At 45.3% G+C, this 19,400-nt stretch overlaps 1 protein-coding gene across 1 annotated transcript in view; it reads left to right on the top strand.

Annotated features, from left to right (window-relative positions):
* Positions 1 to 19,400, top strand: part of LOC306932139 (receptor-type tyrosine-protein phosphatase S-like) — a gene marked incomplete at its 3' end in the record, with an annotated part of 74,447 nt that overhangs the window by 30,025 nt on the left and 25,022 nt on the right. The window contains exons 11-17 of the mRNA XM_079513841.1: positions 3,663 to 3,808; positions 4,728 to 4,869; positions 5,164 to 5,352; positions 7,161 to 7,271; positions 12,032 to 12,301; positions 15,705 to 15,908; positions 17,888 to 17,983. Of these exons, the coding sequence (XP_079369967.1) occupies positions 3,663 to 3,808; positions 4,728 to 4,869; positions 5,164 to 5,352; positions 7,161 to 7,271; positions 12,032 to 12,301; positions 15,705 to 15,908; positions 17,888 to 17,983 (1,158 nt within the window). The remainder of the gene's footprint in view (positions 1 to 3,662; positions 3,809 to 4,727; positions 4,870 to 5,163; positions 5,353 to 7,160; positions 7,272 to 12,031; positions 12,302 to 15,704; positions 15,909 to 17,887; positions 17,984 to 19,400) is intronic.

The following is a 19,400-nucleotide window of genomic DNA, read 5'->3' as shown; positions in this document are numbered from 1 at the left end:
CATGAATGTGTGAGCAGTGCTGTCAAGCCCTGCCACCTTTACAGTATGGTAGAGGGTCATGCCAAATAGCAGTGAAACAAGTCTTACTCCAATTGGCCATGAAGGGAGGCGCTATAGCAATCGTTTAAAAGGAATATTTTGAACAGGCATAACTCTCATTTGGCCAAAAGCCATGGATAGCCTACCCTATAGTAAGTAACCTAGGACTTTGAAACTGCATGTCTAGTGAGAACTCACATGATTATTTCCGTCCTTTGTTTGTTTGCTCAGCTGTGACTGTTTCTTCAGCAGATTATCTGACCGTTGACCCAATCAATGTAGAGACCCTCTTGTGACATACATGTGACATATAGGCAACATGTCTGTTTCCTAGTAGTATAGTTGTGGTCAGGTAGGCTATAAAAACTGCGAATCTCTGTTGTTCAATGAGCCAGACTGGGTTTCCATTGCATTGACAGGTCATGTCTGTTTTGGCTAAAATCACTCATACTTTTGTCTGAATTCTTGTCTTGCCTCATTTGTATATATTTTGTTTGCGCATCCAACTACATATTTTGTAAAATAAATCTAGCTGCAAGCAGCGATAACGAACACCTTGAACAGGCATGACAATACTGTACTATAAGGACTGTGACATGTATCTGTGTTGGGAACCCCTCGAAAACGAGATGGTACATCTCAAGGGTTTTCTTTTTCCTAATAAAGAAACTTTAATCATCATAACTCGTGCCTCGTTTGGCCAAAAGCCATGGAACTTGTTTACACATGTGCCTTGACTCATGCAGAACATATCTGTATTCTGTATATATCTGAAGACATTTGTAAAAAAAAATATATATATATATATAGCTGCAAGCAGTGATAAGAGGGGGCATGGTATGCAGCAATAACAAAAAGTCTATATGCAATATGCACAATAAGCAAGGGCTGGGAGGGGGCTGTCGCTTGGCTGCTCGACCCGTCCGAAGGGCCACCCTTCCTGGGTACCAGATGGGGCGAGCGCAGAGTTCTCTCTAACGCCCTGCCATGCACTCCTGTGCTGCACATGTATGGACAGAACAGTGACAGTGAGCTTGTAGATCTTCTATCTTCAAAAGATGTTCAAAAGACATGTTATACATTTGAAAACGTGTGAAACAGGACATTCTACATAATGACTGCTGATTTTGTAGCCTTCTTTTACTCAAGTCAATTTTGATTACCAACCTTGTAAAAGAGTATTTCTCCATTGCAGTATTCATACTTGTTCTTAAAAACTTGTAGTACTTTTTCCACCACTGGAATTTGTGTAAATGTTGTAGGGTGGTTGTAAATGTAATGTATAAATGGCATGTATACAGTAAATGAGGCAAGACATCCTTGGCACTTTAAGGGAATGAAGTGGTGAAGCAGTTTGAAAGATACACAGAGACAGACAAAGCTGTGAGGGGGGAAGTGTGAAGTAAGGCTTTACACACACACGCACGCACACACACGCACACGCACGCACGCACGCACACACACACACACACACGCTTGAACTCTCTTTATGACCTCCGTTTTTGGCCTCATCAATCAACATTGCTGACCTCAAGTGAATTGTCCACAAGGAATGTTCTTTTTGGACAGTTAGCTGTCGGAGGGCTCACAATGAAGCTTTTTTAACTTTGTACTTATAGTTTAATAGTTGTTAATGTACAAAATTAAGGAGCACCAGAAACAAATTAGGAGCATCCACCAAAATTTAAGAAGCACCAATATGTAATAGCTTTTTTTTTTTACATACAAATAACATAAAATGTTGAAAGTGGTTAAAAATGCATGGTAGGCCAGGATTTAAAATGTATTGTCCCTCATCGACCCATCCATCCATCTGTCCGTCCGTCCGTCCATCCATCCATCCATCCATCCGTCCAATTATTATTATTATTATTATTATTATCCATCCGTCCATCTCTTCAAAGAGACTCAAACCCTCTAGAGTCTTCAACGTCTTTCAGGCCGAGGACCCCTTAGCTGAGAGATAGATGAAGTAGGGAGCCCCCCCACTACATATTTTATTAAGATTGTGTTGCAGCTTATACTTTTCTCTTGGAAACAACGCCTTTCCGGAAGGTAGGCCTGTATTTTCCTACATTTTAGTATGTTCTTAAGCATGTCCAGAGGTACCAGAATCAATGGAAAAATCCATTGCAACATTTTCTCCATTTGAGATATAGCCATTTAAAGCTCCATCTAGGACTGCCTTTTTGGGAGTATATTTTGGTAGACTTTTAGTATGTTATTTAGGGGGGGGGGACTACTACTTTGTGAAATACTACTTTAACATGGTAACCAACTGGCTGCCGTGTTGAGTGGTCAGACTCAGATGTCTGGGCTGTGAAACCTTCAAGTGGGCCCTGATCCAGAAAAGGTTGGGAACCAGCTGACATGATGTAAGTGTCCTGGTTTGAGTCACATTCCTACGAGCAGGATGATCTTATCATCAAAATCTCCCGTTTGTTTTTCTACAGATTGCCAAGCCATCCCGCCTGAAGACTCTCCGGCCCCTTGCATGCCCAATCAGGGCCTCGGCTTTACGGCCAGGTCAAAGGTCAGCTCCGAATCGCCACCACCACGCCCTGGGCCAAGATGGTCCCAGTTCCCTCCCTAACGGCCCTGCTGGCCCTCGGCACCATGTCACTTCTCCTCGCTGGATCGCATGCCTTGTGTAAGCACACTATTTCTGTTACCTTCACTATGTGTTGTAGATATCTTTATTAACACGGAGTACGCCAAAAGCGGCGAAACCGTAGGGTTAAATTACTGTAGTACCCTTGCCTGCCAAACCCGGAACCTCCGTTTTCCAGGGTTTATATTCTTTAATCCATGTTTTTATCCGATCAAATCGTTAGCTACCGTTCGTTAGCACAACAGACGCGTTAGCACAACAGCCGTGGCCATTTTGAAGATGCGCGTGCATCCATTTTCATTCTAATCCCTGCATTCAAAGACCTGTATCTCAGAATCGACATTGAGGGGCCGTTTCTGGGGAAGACAAGCATTTTCAACGGCCTGTAGCAGGCGCTGTGATACTCGCGGTCGGGTTTTTCCACCACCGACCAAGAGAACAACAACCGGTCATGACAACACACACAGTATTTTGTCACTGTAACATGCGATTACGGATATTTGGCTCTTCAAAGTAAGTGTTACGTGTGATAAAACCAATACGCTATTAATGGCGGCGGAAATTGTTAATATCAGTCAAGTTTGACAATTAAGTCAGTGCAGTTAGACCAAGCCCCCAGTGAGGCTCTCCAACGTTGAAGCACTCGGCCCTACTGGTCAGAGGAGGGACTGCAGGCGGACCCGTGCAGCTGGGCTTTAACATTGAGCGCCCGTTTGCACTTCCGCATTTTGGACACCAAATGCTGGTGTCCAAATCGAAGAAGAGGAAGAACATCCGCACACCAGTTTGTAGAGACTTACTTTATTTTAAGACAACAGTTTTGCAACGTTTCGAACCGACTAGGTCTTCATCAGGCAAATATTACAATGACAGAAAAAAGAGGAGGAGGATTTACCTGAGCAGATAAACTTTACACACTTAAAACAATCAATAGAAAAAACATTTTCATCTGTACAACGCACTGACGGACCTCCCCCTTCTCTCTCTCTCTCTCTCTCTCTCTCTCCACCAGCACAACCACGTTTCACCAAAGTTCCCATCGACCAGATGGGTGTGTCAGGAGGCGTGGTTTCCTTCGTGTGCCAGGCCACCGGTGACCCCAAACCCCGCGTGGCCTGGTACAAGAAGGGGAAGAGGGTCAACTCCCAGCGCGTGGAGGTGAGGAAGTTGACCATCCACAACTTCATCCTTTAAAAATCACCCCCATGTGAAGTGAAGGGCGCTAATATATTAAAGTCTAACTCAAGTTGATTAGGTGATGTAATGGTGATGTAAAACAAACGGTGCCAACACAAACATTAAACGCCATAAACAATAAAGAGACAATAATGACATAATGAGGTACATTATGACGTAAATTTCCCCTTCATTATTGTCAATGGCGTTTACAAAACAAACATTGAACTAAAGACAAACATTAAACCTGTGTATAGGAGGGGCTAGCGCCCCTCAAAAATATAAAATAATAATGTACTTTTTATTAGGGATAAACCCCGTGAGATGCATCATCTCGTTTTCGAGGGGGTCCTGAAAACATAAAGCAAAAATAGCCAATCTTAGATCTTGTCTACACCAGAGCAATGCCATTTACTGTACTTAATCCTATTGTCTTTGTAGTGCATATACTTGCACTATGAACCGTGGGATTTGTGCATTCGTGCACGTGTGTGTAGTACCGTTGATAGACAGAGCAAGAACACAGGCCTGTCTGTGGAAAAAACATGGTTGGCTGGCTGGCTGGCTGGCTGGCTGGCTGGCTGGCAGGCAGGCAGGCAGGCATGCGGGTTACAAATCACCCGTGCTGTGGGTTACAAATCACCCGTGCTGTGGGTTACAAATCACCTGTGGCTTCGTGTGAGGTTAGGGTTTGGGACAGTGTTAGTCAGTCAGTCAGTCAGTCAGTCAGTCAGTCACATGGATTAACACATTAAGACCTGGGTATTGGGACAATCTGAGTTGACAAAGTGTCCGATGGGTTGATTGCTCCAATAATATGGGCTGAATCGTGTAATAAAGTGCTCTCTCTCTCTCTCTCTCTCTATCTCTCTCTCTCTCTCTCTCTCTCCCTCCCCTCCAGACGATAGAGTTTGATGAGGGAGCGGGGGTGGTGCTACGCATCCAGCCGCTCCGGGCTCCACGTGACGAGAACACCTACGAGTGCATGGCCGGAAGCACCGAGGGCGAGGTCACCGTCGCCGCCAGGCTGTCAATCATCAGTGGTAAGTCGCCCCCCCCCCTCCCCACACACACACACACACACACACACACACACACAACAGCAAAAAAACACAAAAGAAAATGAAAAAAGGACAAAAAAATAAAACTTAAAAAAAAAGAAAAGAAAAGTACGTGATTTATTCTAATTGTTGTAATTTACAGGCTGCGTTTGCTTCCCGTGTTTGCGCGTCTTACTTGTGGTCCCTGGCACAAACTCTTCATATGAGGGGTGGGGGGGGGGGGTGGGGGGTTTGAGACACCCGTCTTCACATCTCTCTTCCTGTGTCACTCCACAGAGGACCTGCTGCCGGCCGGCTTCCCCCACATCGACATGGGCCCTCAGCTGAAGGTGGTGGAGAGAACGAAAACCGCCACCATGCTCTGCGCCGCCAGCGGCAACCCCGACCCCGAGATCACCTGGTTCAAGGACTTCCTGCCCATCGACCCAAGCGCCAGTAATGGACGCATCACTCAGCTGCGATCAGGTAAGGACAAAAGTTGAGCCTTTGTGTGGCTTTAGTTCATTCATGGCCCTTCATAATCATAACCCTGGTTTTCATTTCGGGACGCATACCAGTGGTGTTTTTGGCAGCAGATTTTGATTTTCAGCATGCAACCAAGTGTAAAATGACTTATACTGGATCTCTTGTCCACTTGTCCCTTCCTAACATTTTAGTCTAGTTTTTATTTGTTGACGACATTGTCAATATATTTAGTCTTAGTTTTAGTCATCATAGTTTAGTTTTCATTTAGTTTCCATTTAGTCTTTGTCAGTGGAAAAAGGTAGTCAACGAACATTTTTCGTTTTAGTTTTAGTCTACGAAATCAACACTGGCACATACGTTGGTCCGACCTACTAACAGTCTGATATGGCTCACCCGTGCAGGCCTCCCTCCTTGTGGCTACATACTAATTCCTACACGGGTTGTGCTTATAACCACGCCCCCGGGCAAGTTAAGTTTACTGAGGTTAAAGGTATATTCAGTGATTTCACTAAATTCAAATATCACTTATTTTTTCTTATTTTTTGGATAATCCTCCACAACTATAAAGTGTGCTGACCAGGAGTTCCTCCCTGTCCCCAGTGAGCCCCTGGGGTCAAAAACCCCTAGTTTCAGTTTGGGCTTTGGGTGGCAAAGCCTTCATCCAATCAGGATGAGAGGGGCCTTCCTCCAATCATGATCGAGTGGGACGGGCCTTGGTGCACGTGCTGTTGGTCTGTTGTACTTCCCCCACTGTAGAGCGTGTGCATGTGCACATCTTGTTACCGGGGCGGACCGGGTTTTTTTCCAAATCACCCAAATCACTGAATGCTCCTTAGGTTTAGGCTGTCGATCACAGCGACTGGCCAATCACAGCGCGTCTACTGCACAACCCGTGTAGGCTTTGGTATGTCGCCTCCCTGTGAGGTTAGGATTAGGTTAGCGTTTGTTTTATTTAAAACTGAGCAGGAGTTGGACAACTTCTTCTTCTTGCGCAGACATTTGAGCTTGTCTCTGAGAATGAGCGGGAAGACAACATGACAGACATTCTCAAAAAGGGCATTCCTCAGTCTTTTTTTGAGCTATGAGGGCATTTAAGGGCATCACGTTTAACACATCTGTAAGTCTATAGGTTTTACCGCTCGAGCAATGGCTTTTTGTGACGTAAAATGCTACTGAGAAATGAATAAAAATAAACCCAGTGTTGGACACAAATGATCCTTGATCTATTAGGGGTGTCAAAAAAATCGATTCGAATTAGAATCTCGATTCCCGTTATGAACGATTCAAAATTGATTCATAATTTCCAAAAAACGTTTTTTTGTTTGTTTGTTTTTCTTTTTTTTTCTGGTTAGAGTTACAGGAGTTTTCACTACATGGTGTTTGTGATATGAAATGTAAGCTTACTGTAGTATAGTCACTTCAGTTGGCTGGAGTAGATTGTGATGAAATCCTATGTATTGAATCGAGAATCATTTTGAATAGAGAATCGTTTTGAATCTGGAAAAAAAATGCTTTTGAATTGAATCGTGACCCCAAGAATCGGAATCTAATCGAATCGTGGGACACCCAAAGATTCACAGCCCTAATTTCTATGTATTTGATGTATTGTTCTTGCTTACTGTAAATTGCTCTGGATTAAGACTGTCTGCTAAATGCCTAAATTGTGTGTGTGTGTGTGTGTGTGTGTGTGTGTGTGTGTGTGTGTGTGTGTGTGTGTGTGTGTGTGTGTGTGTGTGTGTGTGTGTGTGTGTGTGTGTGTGTGTGTGTGTGTGCACGCGCGCACGTGCGTGCGTGCGTCATTTTCCCAGGTGCCCTGCAGATCGAGAACAGTGAGGAGACGGACCAGGGGAAGTACGAGTGTGTGGCCTCTAACGTGGAAGGCGTGCGCTACTCCTCCCCTGCTAACCTTTATGTGCGAGGTAGGGAGAAACCTGGTCCCACGGCAAAAAAAAGTGCCATTAAAAAATCTGCCTTTACACAATGATACTGTAACTGCTTGCATTCTCTCCCCAAGTTGTACATTAAAAATAACTTTAGCGAAAGAATACAATTAAGTAATTCAATATTTAATCTGTAGTACCGAATCCTACCGATGCTAATAGTAAATGGCCTCATATGATAGCAGTATTTATCACTCTCCCTCACACCTGGCGTTCCATATGCTTGGGCTGTTTTAGTCCAGTTTAGCAAAAAAGGAAAAAGGTTCGATGTCCGCACACCGATGTTAAGCTCCCAGTAGTTTTATTGGTGCATAGTTCAGGAATCAACGTTTCGACCCCTCCGAGTCTTCATCAGGAATGATGAAGACCCTGATGAAGACCCGGTTAAAATAAGGTTACATTTTCATCAGCCTGTGCTGTTCTTCTTTCTTCCTATTCTCTCCTCTCTTTTTTTTTTACTCCAAACCAACCCCATCCTCACCCCGTCCTCCGCCCCCAACCCCTTTCCCCTTCCTCATGCCGTACTCCCCCTCCCAGTGCGGCGAGTGCCCCCTCGTTTTTCTACCCCCGACCTCCCGACCAGTCAGGAGGTCGTGTACGGCGGCAGCGCCAACCTAACGTGCGTGGCAGTGGGCTCCCCCATGCCGTACCTCAAGTGGGTGCTCAATGGCGAGGACCTGACACCGGAGGACGAGATGCCCGTAGGCCGCAACGTCCTGAAGCTCAGCAACGTCCACCAGTCTGCCAACTACACGTGCGTGGCCTTTAGCAGCCTTGGCATCATTGAAGCCGTGGCAGAGGTCACCGTCAAACGTAAGAGCTGCATGCCGCACAATTTACAATTTATAGGCATTTAGAAGACAGTCTTAATCCAGAGCGATTTATTGTGATTTATTGCACACACACACACACACACACACACACACACACACACACACGGACACACACACACGCACATGCACACACACACACACACACACACACACACACAGACGGACCTCCCCCTTCTCTCTCTCAATCTCTCTCTCTCTCTCTCTCTCTCTCGCTCTCTCCACCAGCACAACCACGGTTCACCAAAGTTCCCATCGACCAGATGGGTGTGTCAGGAGGCGTGGTTTCCTTCGTGTGCCAGGCCACCGGCGACCCCAAACCCCGCGTGGCCTGGTACACGAAGGGCAAGAGGGTCAACTCCCAGCGCATGGAGGTGAGGAAGATGACCATCCACAACTTCATCCTTTACCTGTTTACCACCATTTATTAATCACTTTTCATCAAGCAGAAATGTAAAAATAATAATGTACTTTTTATTAGAAGGATAACCCCTGTGAGATGCATCATCTTGTTTTCGAGGGGGTCCTGAATCTTGTCTACACGGTCATCTATAGGTCTTAACCACTTAAACCCCAGCATCCGTATTCTGGGGGGGGAAATCCAGAAAATGGCCGATGGTGGTTAACAGGCACAGCACGCACTTTCAAAACAATGCCATTTACTGTACTTGCTATATAATCCTAATGTCTTTGTATAGGGACAATCTGAGTTGACAAAGTGTCCTATGGGGACAATTTGTCCTATGGGACACGCGGCAGAATGCCGGAAGCGCTTGCCCCCGGGGCATTCTGCCGCGTGGGTGGAGCTTCATTTTGGCATCTTGGTGACGCTAAAGTGTGCCTGCACTCTCGCTCTCTCTCTCTCTCTCTCTCTCTCTCTCTCTCTCTCCCCTCCAGACGATAGAGTTTGATGAGGGAGCGGGGGCGGTGCTACGCATCCAGCCGCTCCGGGCGCCACGTGACGAGAACACCTACGAGTGCGTGGCCGAAAGCAGTGAGGGCGTGGTCACCGCCGCCGCCGCCAAGCTGTCAATCATCAGAGGTAAGTCGTCGTCATCTCCCCCCACTACAGCTGTACCACGTTAAAAACGCTCATCAGCAGTGTTGCCATGTCTGCTTACTGTAAGCAACTTTGGGTTCGTCTATCTATCTAAGTAAAGACCTCTAAAGTTGCTTTAAATATTGGCAGTTGCTCAAATATTTGAGACGCAATGTCGTCTCAAATATTGGTAGTCCCTGGCACAAACTCTTTTCATATGAGGGGTGGGGGGTGGGGTTTGAGACACCCGTCTTCACATCTCTCTTCCTGTGTCACTCCGGTGGTGGCTCAGGGGTAGAGTTGTTGGATGGCCAGTTCGAACCCGGGCTCCCCCATAGTTAGTGTTGAAGTGTCCTTGAGCAAGACTCTGAACCCCTATAAATTGCTCCTGATGTGCTGGTTGGTGCCTTGCATGGTTTCCGCTGCCATCGGTGTATGAATGTGTGTGTGAATGGGTGAATGTAATGCACAATCTATGTAAAGCGCCTTGGATAAAGGCGCCATCTAAATGCACCATTTACCATTTACTCCACAGAGGACCTGCTGCCGGCTGGCTTCCCCCACATCGACATGGGCCCTCAGCTGAAGGTGGTGGAGAGAACGAGAACCGCCACCATGCTCTGCGCCGCCAGCGGCAACCCCGACCCCGAGATCACCTGGTTCAAGGACTTCCTGCCCATCGACCCAAGCGCCAGTAACGGACGCATCACTCAGCTGAGATCAGGTAAGGACAAAAGTTGAGCCTTTGTGTGGCTTTAGTTCATTCATGGCCCTTCATAATCATAACCCTGGTTTTCATTTTGGGGCGCATACCAGTGGTGTTTTTGGCAGCAGATTTAGATTTTCAGCATGCAACCAAGTGTAAAATGACTTATACTGGATCTCTTGTCCACTAGTCCCTTCCTAACATCTTGCACTGACATTTGCGCCCTTGACACTTGTCCCTGAGAATGAGTGGGAAGACAACTGACAGACATGCTCAAAAAGGGCATTCCTCAGTCTTTATTTGAGCTATGAGAGCATTTAAAGGGCATCACGTTTAACTAGGGGTTAACGATACACTTTAACAGCGATACGATACGTATCACGATACATGGTCGATATTGGTTCATTATGGCGATACGATACGATTCCAAGATTTGAAATTGTGTGTGTGCGTGCGACGTGCGTGCATGTGTGGTTGTGTCATTTTCCCAGGTGCCCTGCAGATCGAGAACAGTGAGGAGACGGACCAGGGGAAGTACGAGTGTGTGGCCTCTAATGTGGAAGGCGTGCGCTACTCCAACCCTGCTAACCTTTATGTGCGAGGTAGGGAGAAACCTGGTCCCACGGCCAGGAAAAAATACAAAAACTAGAAAAAGTGCCCTTCTGTGCACAGGTCTCCACCAGTAGGATAGGACTGTGTGAGATGTTTGGCAAAATGTTTAGGAGTAATATAAACATGTTTGCCTTTGATGGCAATTGGATGATTTGAGGCATTTTGTTCCAAAAATGTGTTTTGCAAAAATAAACCTGTTGGTGGCGCTATAACAGGCCAATGTGAAAAGGGTGGGATATATTCCTCAGCCTAGTAAGAAAATGTGGGAAAGATTTCATGTAAATTGCATGCTGCGTTCATGATTTGAGGCTTTTGTTAAAAACGGGGCAATCTTGCAAACTGTGAAAGCCAATTATAGCCAATTAGGATGGAATATGAAATATCGGACAGATCCGACTTGAGCACATGACCATAGAGATACTGTGTAACGATTTGTGAGATTTTTGGACAGAATCTGGAGGAGTAATATCAAAAAGTGTGTTTTACAAAAGTCGGCCTCCTGGTGGCGCTATAAAAGGCAGATGCGGAAAATGCAGGTCAAAGGTTTGTCCTTGGCCTCTAGGGAGTGTGCATGCAACGCTTCACGCAGATCGGTGCAGTTTTAGGTAAAAAATGTGAAAAGCTGCCTCATGGTGGCGCTATAACAGGCCGTTCTGGAAAATGCGGTGCAGAGGTTCATCGTTGGCATCCAGGGAGTGTGTGTACAAAGTTTGGCATCGACCGGGTTAACGGTGCCGGAGATTAGCTGGTAACAGACGGACGGAAGGACGGACACAAACACACACAGACGGACACACACACACACGGATGGAGTGCAAAACATACTCTCTCCCCATGCTTTCGGCCTGGTGGAGACAAAAAGGTGCCATTACAAAATCAGCCTTTACACAATGATTCTGGAACTGCTTGCATTCTCTCCCCAAGTTGTACATTAAAAAGAACTGTATTTAGCGAAAGAATACAAGTAATTAAATATTTAATCTGTAGTACATACTGATGCTTTTATCCATTTACTACTGATGCTAGTAGTAAATGGCCTCATGTGATAGCAGTATTTAACACATGGCCCTTATCACTCTCCCCTCACACCTGGTGCTCCATATGTTTGGGCTGTTCTAGTTTAGCGTCTGCAGCGCAGCTCAGTTTACGAACATTAGAAGTTCACTAGACCTGAATGTGCCCGTCGGCTACCGGCCTACTTGAGAACGATGCAACTTGGGAACCTAATAATACCCGTTGTCAACTTGTCATAGCACACGTTTTAACTGTCTGTCTGTGTCCCACATGGAGATCTCTGTATCTGCCTGTGTCTGAAGAGGGCAAACTGACTGACTGTGAAAAGTGGACTGGTTAAGTAATCAATTGTCAGGTGTGGGGGTGCCATGGCAATCAATTGGCTTGTCATAGCACCCGTCTGTCTGTGTCCCACATGGAGATCTCTGTATCTAACCCCATCCTCACCCCCGCCCCCAAACACCACCCCGTCCCCCTACTCCCTCTTCTTCTCTCCTTCCTCTTTTCCTTCCTCATGCCGTACTCCCCCTCCTCCCAGTGCGGCGAGTGCCCCCTCGTTTCATTATCCCCCTGACCAGTCAGGAGGTTGTGCCCGGCGGCGGCGTCAACCTAACGTGCGTGGCAGTGGGCTCCCCCATGCCGTACGTCAAGTGGGTGCTCAATGGCGAGGACCTGACCTCGGAGGACGAGATGCCCGTAGGCCGCAACGTCCTGGAGCTCAGCAACGTCCACCAGTCTGCCAACTACACGTGTGTGGCCATGAGCAGCCTTGGCATCATTGAAGCCGTGGCAGAGGTCACCGTCAAACGTAAGAGCTGCATGCCGCACAATTTACAATTTAGGCATTTAGCAGACTAGTCTTAATCCAGAGCGATTTACAGCACAAACACACACACACACACACACACACACACACACACACACACACACACACACACACACACACACACACACACACACACACACACAGGCATTTGTCCGACCTACTAACAGTATGGTACAATACAGTACTGTACAGCACAATATGGTACAGTACTGTATGGCACAGTACAGTACGGTACAGTACAGTAGGCTACAGTACAGTATGGTTAAGTACGGTACAGCATGGTACTGTACTGTACCGTACAGTACAGTGTAAGGTTGGGCGATATGCCAATCTTTTTCAATCGCCCATCGTCTGTCCAAAAATCGCCGATGGACGATATATTCGTGTCATAACAGCTCACTACAGGTCGCAAAAAAAGCCAGATCTACAAGCTCTCAAGGCGCCGCGTCCTGCCTGTTTTTGCAGCGCCGCTCGCTACGCGTTGAGAGCTTGTAGATCCGTCTATTTTTGCAGCGCAGTGCGCAGCCAGGGTAACAACATAAAAAATAAGTTACAGGTGGAGATGAAGTGAAGTTGGAACGGGCAAGCAGCTGCAAGCCAAGCTAACATCACAACCACTGGCTGGTGACAGTGTTGTTAGCCGCAGCAACATGTAGCCTGCCCTGGTAACTTCTCCTCCTCCCCGGATAACTCTTGCCTCCCCGTTGAGTCGGAGGCTCGGAGCGCTGCTGCTGATCCGCAAGCTCTCAAGGCATCGCGTCCTGCCTGTTTTTGCAGCGCCGTTCGCTACGCGTTGAGAGCTTGTAGATCTGTCTATTTTTGCAGCGCTGGTGTCGGGGTTCGTTCACGTTGTCAATACAAAAATAACCTAGATTACAGGCGGAGATGAAGTTCAATCAGTGGGTTGAATCAGTAGCTACACGCTAAACTAAGCGCTAAGCTAACGATCCCCGAGCCTACACTAACACTAGCAGCCTGTTTTTTTATTTTCCCCCGACTTCACGGGTAGCGCATTGGGATTGTGATGAGACACGAGACAGCAGTGTGCATTCTGTTGTGACTGTATATTATTAAACTGCATGGGTCTGGACTCCGGAGCATAAACAACATGTAGGCTACAGTACAGTAGCCTCCCTCGGGTCGGTCCCTCCCAGCCTTTACTCTGGCTGCCAGAGTGTTCCCCGATGCTGCGGTGCGGGGACTGGGAGCATTATAACGGGAGGAGGGGTTTTCCACCCGGCCGCTGTTACTACTTTGCTGGCCCAAATTGATTCACATGTTGCTCACACTTTACAGGTTAATTGGGCTAATATTTTGCAAAAGAGAATAATCGTCCCGAAAAATCCCCTAATAAAAATATTCGGCGATTGGACTCGTACATTCGCGATTGACGATAGATTCGTATCGTCACCCAACCCTAGTACAGTGCGATACAGTATGGTACAGTCTGACCCGGCTGACCACTCCCCTGCTATGACCACTTCCGGTCACTCGGAACTCTGCACTCCTGGTCCCCACACTGCCCTCTCATGGCAGGGCGGACCTTCTATCTCTCCTATCAGTCTTAAAGGAGCATTCAGTGATTTGGGTGATTTGGAAAACCCCCCGGTCCGGCCCGGTAACAAGATGTGCACATGCATGCACTACAGTGGGGGGACACGCGACGGGCCAACGGCACAGTGCACACACAACCAAGGCCCGCCCCCGCTCGATCATGATTGGCGGAAGGCCCCTTTCTATCCTGATTGGATGAAGGTTGGGCCACCTAGCCAAAAACGAAACCTACGTTTTTTTGACCCCCAGGGGTTAACTGGGGACAGGGAGGAACTCCTTATATGGTCAGCACACTCTATAGTAGGGAGGATTATCACAACAAAACAAAAAAAGAAGTGATATTTGAATTATGTGAAATCACTGAATATACCTTTAACAATAAGCCTGATATGCAGGGGTGAAAGTGGCTTTCAGTTCTTGCAGGAGCTCCCAGAAATTAGCGTCTGCGACGGAAACATTTTTGGGGGGGTCAAACCCCCAATATCCCTTAAATACATAGAAGACACAGTATACCTAACCTACAACACAATACAAACACAACAGGTCTTACAAATCATTAGTCCAAATGTCTCTTGCAATGTGCAATGTCTTCTTCTTAAATTAAAATAAGCACACATTAAACAGCTTTTTACTGTTTGTGTTTACTTACAATAAATTACTGTTTTTTGGAAACCAAAAGATGTTGAGAATGGAGCAGAATACGTGTTTTGGGGGACCTTGACTGATTTATAGTAGGCCTACAATCTTTTGGATTGCAGTGACCCCACATTGTTTCTTCAGGAACAATATTTCTAGTTATTATTATTATTATTATTATTATTATTATTACTATCTGTGCTTGCTACTGGATCTGCTCCTGCTATCAGTTGTTCTTGCAGGGTCTCTGCTGGCTTATTAGCCAGTCTAGGTCTCTGCCTGCTCCCATAGAGTATATAAAAGGATAGAGACTGAACTGGCGCGAAGCTCCGCCCCCCCAGCTATTCATGTCAGTGGAAGTTGCTCAGTGGCGTTTTGAAGCACCCGGAAGACTGCCGGAAGTGCCGTCTCAGAACGTCTACTTCCGCATTTGACCACCAAATTTTGGTGGTCAAATGCGGAAGTGCAACCGAGCGCTCAATGTTAAAGCCCAGCTGCACGGGGTTTCCCGGTCATGAATCCACGGGTCCGCCTGTAGTCCCTCCTCCTACCACTAGGGCCGAGCGCCTCAACATTGAATAGCCTCACTGGCCCCTTGCCTGCTCCCCATCTGTCTCACTCTCAGTCTCAAGCAACTCTATGGGCAATTTGCTCTGTATCTTCATCCCCTGGCGTTGTTTTTCTAACTTTTCTTTCATTCTTTCTTTCTTTAACTACATTATCCGTTCTTCAACTCTATCTTTTCTCTTTAACAGTTGAGCTATTGTTCGTTGCATTACCATTTTGCTTAAATTATTTGTTTAATCGCATTCTTCTGAGTGGCTTCTCATTCACCAAAAGTTGCCGTCGCTATTTTCATTTAGTTTCCTGTGTTTTTTATTTTTTTCGTTCTGAACCAATCAGAACTAAGTATTTCGCTGTGTCAGTCTGTCAGCCAACCAGAAACTGTTTTTTGAACGTTGGTGGAATTTAATTTGTCGTAGAGCTACTATATCCGGTAATATGCACGCATATTTTAGGGAGATTAGTCTCGCGTAGCCAGAGTGAGCTTGTACATCTGCTATTTTTGAATGGCCAACGCATTTATAACACAGATGCTTTCCCGGTTTTAATGGGATAAGCCATTTTACAATATTAGGTCAGCTGACTCGGACCGCACAACATGCTCTGATTAACCAGGCATTTTCTCTTCTAGTGCCAACAGAGTCCCGCGTGCCAGACATTCCCAGCTCACTCCACGTCCGTTCACTGGTGAACAGTATCGTGGTGATGTGGACGCCGCCTGAGAACCAGGATATTGTGGTCCGTGGTTATACCATCGGATATGGAATAGGCAGTCCCAATGCCCAGACCATCAAAGTGGATTACAAGCAGCTCTACTACAGCATTGAGAATCTTGGTAAGAACAAACCACTGCATGCTGTTCACTCCTTTTCTTTTCTTTTATCTGTTAACTGATGGAGGTCACAGTTCTCAGATTACACCCCAATTGTTTACTATGTCTTTCCTTAGACTTTTGTTTTCCTCTATTAATGTGGTTTTAGGTAGCTAATAGAGCATGCTGTCTTTACACAAATATAATAGTGCATTTAAGCATAAACTCCCCCTGCAAAGGCTTATTGTGGGTTTTAACTTTTGTACTGTGAGCTGTACTTTGTCTTCGAATCCACCAAGCCCTTAAGAAGTCGAGGCAAATAATGGTTAATACTGACATAACAATTCCAATTGAACACAGTATTCCCATGATGCATTTGCTTTTGTATTAGAACAGTGCCTTGTGGCGCAAACAATGCACAACATGAGGAACATCAACATTATGTTAGGATCTTGGAATCCCAATGTAGGTACTGTGGAATTAGAAGATACTGAACCATTGTTTTCTTCCAATATCATAACAATATGAATACTCAGTCAAGAATCATTACAATGGCAGCGATAATAAATTGATGAGCAGTGGTCTTTTTTTCCCCCTAAGAACATTAGAAAACCCAAACCATGGGGAAAAGCATCCCACATATTTACTAGGCTATTGTCTTTGTGGGACGTTTCTTTTGGTTTTGCCAGATCCCATTGATATCTATTAATTAAACTTAATTAAACTCAAACTTATTACAATATTGGGCTCATGTCCTAAGTTTAATATTCTAGGATGAGGCGTGCCGTGCAGTTAAGAATAAAATAATCAGAATAAGCATAAAGCGAGAGGAATGACTATTCAGATATTCACTAATATTGCAGTTCTGATGAGTGGGTCTCGACAGCATCAGCTTGATTAGCTTGCAGCATCCCATCCGTGTATCTTTCCGTTTCATCTCTCCCTTTCCCCCTCCCTTCCTCTCCCTCTCAAGGGCAAGGGAGTCATTTCAACCTTCTATGATGCAGTGCTAGGTAGCATTATTAGATAGGCTATGGCATGTTAGCTTGGTTTGGGACACTCTGTCCAGCTCAAATCTAGAATAGCTAAAATGGAAAAAACAGCCATGAAGGTAATTGGTAGGAAAGATTCTCCATCTCTTCAGACAATCTTTGAGAAAACGGTGCTCAGTCTGTCAAATAGAGTGTTGTCTGATCCTTCACATATATTATCTTCAGAGTATGAGCTGTTACCCTCTGGTAGACGTTATAGAGCGTGTCGTTGCAAGAGAAACCGCTTCAAACTCTCTTTCCTTCCCACTTCAATTGTTCTACTGAACAACCGCCACATAGTTCATAGCTCTTAGTGGGGAATGGACTTCTTGACTTTTGTCTGTTATTTATTGTTCTTACCGTGTGATACTATACCTTGTGAATATTCTTGTACTTTTTATATTCATATACCTTCTCCGATTGCAAAATTGCACTGATCTCTTGTGATACTCTGTGATACTATACCTTGTACAATGCTGCTATTGTGTATTGTTTGTCTGTGTTTTAAAAAACGTTAATGTATTACTGCACTTTTGCCCGAGACAAATTTCCCCTTGTGGGACAATAAAGTATATGAGAAGGAGAAGTAGTCCGCACACTGTTTCCCACAGGAATTTTATTTAAGGTATAAGGATGACAACGTTTCGAACTTTCGACCCCTTATGGGTCTTCGGAGAAGTAGTATCTATGCTCCTCATACCTGACGAAGACCCATAAGGGGTTGAAACGTTGTCATCCTTATACCTTAAATGTCCTCTCATACCTGACGAAGACCCATAAGGGGTCGAAACGTTGTCATCCTTATACCTTAAATAAAATTCCCGTGGGAGCTACAAACAGTGTGCTGACTACTTCTCCTTCTCCTGTACGTATCTTTTTGTTCAGCACCTGAAAGTTTTTTGTAGATGTGTGTACTTTCCTCTGGATTCCGTTACCATAAAGTATAGCTCATCTCATCATCTCATCTCTCAGATCCCAGCTCCCACTATGTGATCACACTGAAGGCCTTCAACTCTGTGGGCGAGGGGATCCCAGTGTACGAGAGCGCCATCACTAGGCCACAGTCAGGTAGGACTTATACCCATCACACCCAAATACGTACTAGGCTACAAACACACAGGAGCACACGCAAGTACTTGCACTTGCTGCACAAAGCAGCAATGTTGAATGTGATGGATTGATTTCTAAATGATTAAATGCTGTCAAAATTACGTAGTGCAGTTTCCTTCACTGATAAGATGCTCAACAAAATCCATATATCACATCAGTCACGCTACTCAGACTTTATTCATTTTTATTGCCTTTGTTTATTAGGTAGAACATAGTACAGGCAATGGTACATGACGAAATATAATGTATTCCAACATGCTTGCTATCCCTGGTCCCAACGAAAGGTTCAACTGACATTAATGTTGGTTCGCTCTCACCAGATGTCATTATCTGAATGTGTCCAAGTCCCAAATCCTCAAGAATATAACTGCCGGTCTTAACCAGGTTTCTCTGCAATCCAATTGAAAATATTCTTTGTGACTATTGTCACACTTCATTCTTCTGTAATTGGATGCTCACGGTCATATAGCGTCTTTGACATTGGTCAATAATAGGCAATATTGCTTGCATGCTACAGCAAGGTCTTGTAACAGGAGACAGCCAGAATTAATATAGTTTGAGAGCATTCATATCCAGAATTCTCTAACACTCAGATCATTGCTCTGCTTGACAATAAGCAGTAGAACTCGAGCCACGCTGTGCCTTTACATGAAATCATAAACATACGTGTGTGTGTGTGTGTGTGTGTGTGTGTGTGTGTGTGTGTGTGTGTGTGTGTGTGTGTGTGTGTGTGTGTGTGTGTGTGTGTGTGTGTGTGTGTGTGTGTGTGTGTGTGTGTGTGTGTACCTTCAGGGTGATTAACCACCTCGGCTTTGCCTTGGTGGTTATAACTCCCTTTCGGTGAATTATCTCCCGACAATGACCACCTAGTCAGATATATTCCCTTACATTTATGTTATCCCTAAACTTCTTTGCCTTTTTTACTATTTTGGAAAACAACATTAAAATACTTCAATCGGATCTATTTTGACGCGTTGTGAACTTGTAGATCGCCTGTTTGAACTATTTAAAAATGCTTTTTAAAATATTGTTGAGGTAAGTCAGATGTCCAGGGAGGAGACAGGAATACAGACGGAATGAACAAGGCAAACTACAACTGAATCCGTAGCGTGTATCGCAAGAAAGCAAATTAAAGACAGAGTATCCACTGTTCATCCTAAAATCTGCTCCTTTTATACTCCATGTTACGTATCTGTTCCAATATAATGGCATAAATAGGATTCCACATAGACCCCTGGATTCCAAATATTCCCCTGTTATTGTGCAATCTCTTTGTGTTCCCCTTGTTTGTTCAAAAGTTTTGTACTCTCCTTTGCATTATGCCCTTACAGATCAAGCACGCTGAATCAGTGTTTTAAATCCCTTTTGAAAACAC

The sequence above is a fragment of the Electrona antarctica genome (assembly GCF_951216825.1).
Source record: "Electrona antarctica genome assembly, chromosome: 2".
NCBI lineage: Eukaryota > Metazoa > Chordata > Actinopteri > Myctophiformes > Myctophidae > Electrona > Electrona antarctica.
This window is presented reverse-complemented; position numbering and strand designations above follow the sequence as displayed.